Source organism: Sceloporus undulatus, chromosome 5, assembly GCF_019175285.1.
Source record: "Sceloporus undulatus isolate JIND9_A2432 ecotype Alabama chromosome 5, SceUnd_v1.1, whole genome shotgun sequence".
In the NCBI taxonomy this organism is placed as follows: domain Eukaryota; kingdom Metazoa; phylum Chordata; class Lepidosauria; order Squamata; family Phrynosomatidae; genus Sceloporus; species Sceloporus undulatus.
Genome location: NC_056526.1, coordinates 185,671,956 through 185,675,428, shown reverse-complemented (window position 1 = coordinate 185,675,428; position 3,473 = coordinate 185,671,956). Strand labels below are relative to the sequence as shown.

Here is a 3,473-nt window from a genome sequence, read left to right as displayed (position 1 = left end):
CGCTCCCCCCTCGCGCCCGAGATCTTCCGTATGAGCCAGCGGCTCGATTGGAAGCAGGCCTGGAGAGGACGCCTTGGAGCGCTTCCTGTGTCTAGCCCCCAGAGAGTACCGGTATCCCAAATCCCGGTAAGGGCCATCAACAGAGTCCCGCCGGTCCTTTCCCCCCCGAACCCCGCGAGCCCCCCCCTAAGGCGCCTTTGGCACCTCTCAGGTTCCATCAGCCGTCGCGGGGACCAGCCTGAACTGGTCCACCCACCCCCGGGGGGGTCTGGGGGTAGAAGCCCCCCTGTGATTTCGCCTCTACCAGGAATGATCGCGGCCATGACCGGGGGGAAATACTGGACTATTTCCCGGCCGGGGCGGGGGGGAGGCGGGGGGGGGGGGGGGTGGAGGGGTCTGTACCGCGATCGCGAACAGGAGACCGAGATCGAGGAGTATCCCGCCCGCACATGCGTGGGGACCCCCGGTATCAGCTCTGGGACGGGCCCCCCAGTGGGCTGCCATTGGTTCCTCCGGGAATCCCCGAGCCGCACCGGGCTGGGGAACATGCGGCCGTGAGGGAGGATGTTGGGAAGTGCCCCAGGACAAGAAGCCCCCTGGCGCGTCTCCAACATCAGTTCCAGCAACCGCTGGTGGGTCAGCCCCGTAAGGGGGAGTCAGCCTAAGCACGCGGGGTGGCCGATACACCAGCCAGAAGACCCTAGACTGTCCCTCAGCCTTCAGGGTCAGGGTAAACCACAAGCCAAATAGGTGGGTTGGCGCTTGCTGTGGTTCCCTGGTGAGGGACCGCGGTGTTCCCTATGTACCCAAGGCCACCACTCCCCCCTCCCCGCCCCCCCCCCCCGACCCCTAACCTGCGCGCTGGTCCCCTTCACCGAGTACCCGCAGGCAGGGGCCTGAGGCCCCACCCGCATCCCCTTCCAGGCCCCAGCCAGGGTCCGCGTAATGCGAGCCAGGGTCACACCTAGAGTCCGCCAGGAGATCCTGGGGAGAATGGGGGACTGTCTCTAATCGACCTGGCACTGCCACAGGAGCAACGACAGGGTTTGTGGGCAAGGCGTTGGCGGACCACTCAGGGTCCTTCAGGTTGGAGGGGACAGGAAGGGGGATAGAATGGATGCGATCTATCCCGCCCCTTCCCCCTGGAACGGAAAGTCCCCCCCTCTTCCCCCACCGCCCATACACCTCCCCCTGGCCCCCCCACCTCCCAATAGGAGCGCCCGCCCTCCCCCCGATGTCAACCCCAGCCCCCGGCATCCCCGCATCCCTAACCTCCCCCCAACCCTCCTAGGCCACTAAGGAGCAGAGGGCAGCCACTATAGGCATCCGCGTCTACGCCCCCCTGGCGACCCAACGCCTCCCACGGCCCGATAGAAACGGCGCAACGCGCACCCGTCGCAGCTCCCGCAGAAGCAGCTCCAGGTCCTCGTGGGGAGTTCCCCCCCCAGAGTCCCGAGGGCGGCCCCTCCCTCCCCGGGCGCGTGCGCCAGAGATGCGCACCGCTCCAAAACCAACCGGGGGGACCCGGGAGGAGGCCGCCCCGGCGAAGGAACGCTCCCACGGCGAGGCGCGTTGCAGCGCGCCGGGGCGGCATCCGCCGCCGTGGGAGGCAAAGGGGGCGTGCGCAGCGAGGGCCGGCCCGGCCGGCCCCCCCTGGCCCCCCCGAATTCTTCATCCCCGCCCGCTCTCACCTGGCGGGGCCCCCTCCTCCCACTTCCCCCCGCAGATGGTCCTTTAAGGGGCCTTCCAAGACGCCCTTGCCTGGCACCGCCCAACACCACGCCAGAAGCAGTCCAGTCCGGCTCAGTGGGAGCTCCCCGCAAGAGAGCCGGCGGCCACTCCTCCCCGGGGCGGTGCCGCAGATGCGCACCGCTAAAAACCACCGGGCGGGAGGCCGCCCACCGCCCGGCCGGAGGAACAGCTCCCGGCGGGCTGCGTTGCCCTGCCAGCGGCCGCGGCCGGTCCGCGCGTGGGAGGCAAAGGGGGGGCCGTGGGCCCAGGGGGTTCCGGGTGCCCGCGGCTTTGATCCCCGCCCGCGCGCTCCACCCTGGCGGGGGCCCCGCCTCCCAACTCCGCACCCCAAGATGGTCCTACAAGGGGCCTTCGACCCCCACTTGCTGACGCCCAAACAAAAAAGGCCCAAGCCAGAACGCAGTCCAGGTCTCGGGGGGGAGTTCCCCCAACGCCCGAGGGGCGGGCCTCCCCGGGCGGGGCCGCAGATGCCGCACCGCCTAAACCACCGACCGGGACGGAGGCGCCCCGCCCGCGAAGGAACAGTCCCCCCGGCGAGGCGTGCGCGGCGGCGGCGTCCGGCGTGGGAGGGCAAAGGGGCGCGTGCCAGGGGGGTCCGGCGGTTGCCGGGCGGCTTTTTCTGTCCGCCGCCGCTCTCCACCTTGGGCCGGCCTCCTCCCCACCAAGCTTCCCCCCCAGATGGTCCTTAAAGGCGGCGCCTTCCACGCCCCTTGCGTGCCTGACACGCCCAAACCCACCAAGCCAGAAGCCAGTCCCAGGTCCCTCAGTGGGGTCCCCCCAAGTCCGGGGCGCGCATCGGCCCGGGGCGGGTGCCGCAGAGGCGCACCCTAAAAACACGCCGGAGGAGGCCGCAGCCGGCGGAAGGGAACAGTCCCGGCCCGAGGCGCTGCCCAGCGGCGGCGGGCGGTCCGCGGGCGTGGAGGCAAAGGGGGCGTCATGCGATGGTGGGGAGGCAGATATTGAGTTGGGATGTAGCACTGCTCTTACAGCGGGCTACGAGGCACAGTCCTTTCCTCACTTCTTTGCTTTCCCCAAAGTTCTCAAACTAATTCTAGCTTCCAAGTCGTCGTTCACAAACAAATATTATCAATTGTTCTTCCCCTGACGCCCTCCCTGTTAGATTGGAGAAAAATGTCCATGAATGGTGTGGATGCTGTCACGAATCATAACAATCCCCGACAGTACTTGCAAGAAATTAATGTCGGGTAGCCTGCGAGCCCTCACATGTGGTGAAAAATCTCATGAAGTGTGACCCGGTTTGCAATGAACTGAAGACACTCGTCCTCCCAATGACCACGACAATGTGCATATGTCCAACCTCTCTATTAGTGAGAACACACTCCTCCTTCTGTTCCCCCCTACCTGAGACCGTACGACAGACCCCGCGTGCGGTTTAATTCCAGCTGTGATGTTCCTCCTCCCTCCTGCCAGCACTGGCATTTAATTGAGAGTCTGAAAATGGCTGGGGGAAGCCTCAGGTGGTACCTCCGCGGTTTCAGCCTCATTCTTCATGTCCTTGTGACGTTATATGTCTTAAGACTCATGCATACAAGCGACCACCCACCTCACCAATCCACCACCCCCCTGTGAGATAGTCTGGGAGAACTTAACTGAACTACACCGTCGTTCATTAAAAGCAGAGATTCCATGCGAAACATCGGGTTAGAACCTGCTGGTAAAAGATCTGACTGAGAGAGATTGCCTTGGGGGGGGGGATGCTC

General features: G+C 65.8%; 1 protein-coding gene across 1 annotated transcript; it reads left to right on the top strand.

Annotated features, from left to right (window-relative positions):
* The first annotated feature begins 449 nt into the window (after positions 1–449).
* On the top strand, positions 450–2,441 carry LOC121931739 (proline-rich protein 2-like). The gene is made up of 3 exons (XM_042469720.1): positions 450–632; positions 1,292–1,428; positions 1,727–2,441. Exons 1-3 carry the CDS (start codon positions 450–452, stop codon positions 2,439–2,441), a joined length of 1,035 nt encoding a protein of 344 aa, XP_042325654.1.
* Positions 2,442–3,473: the final 1,032 nt, after the last annotated feature.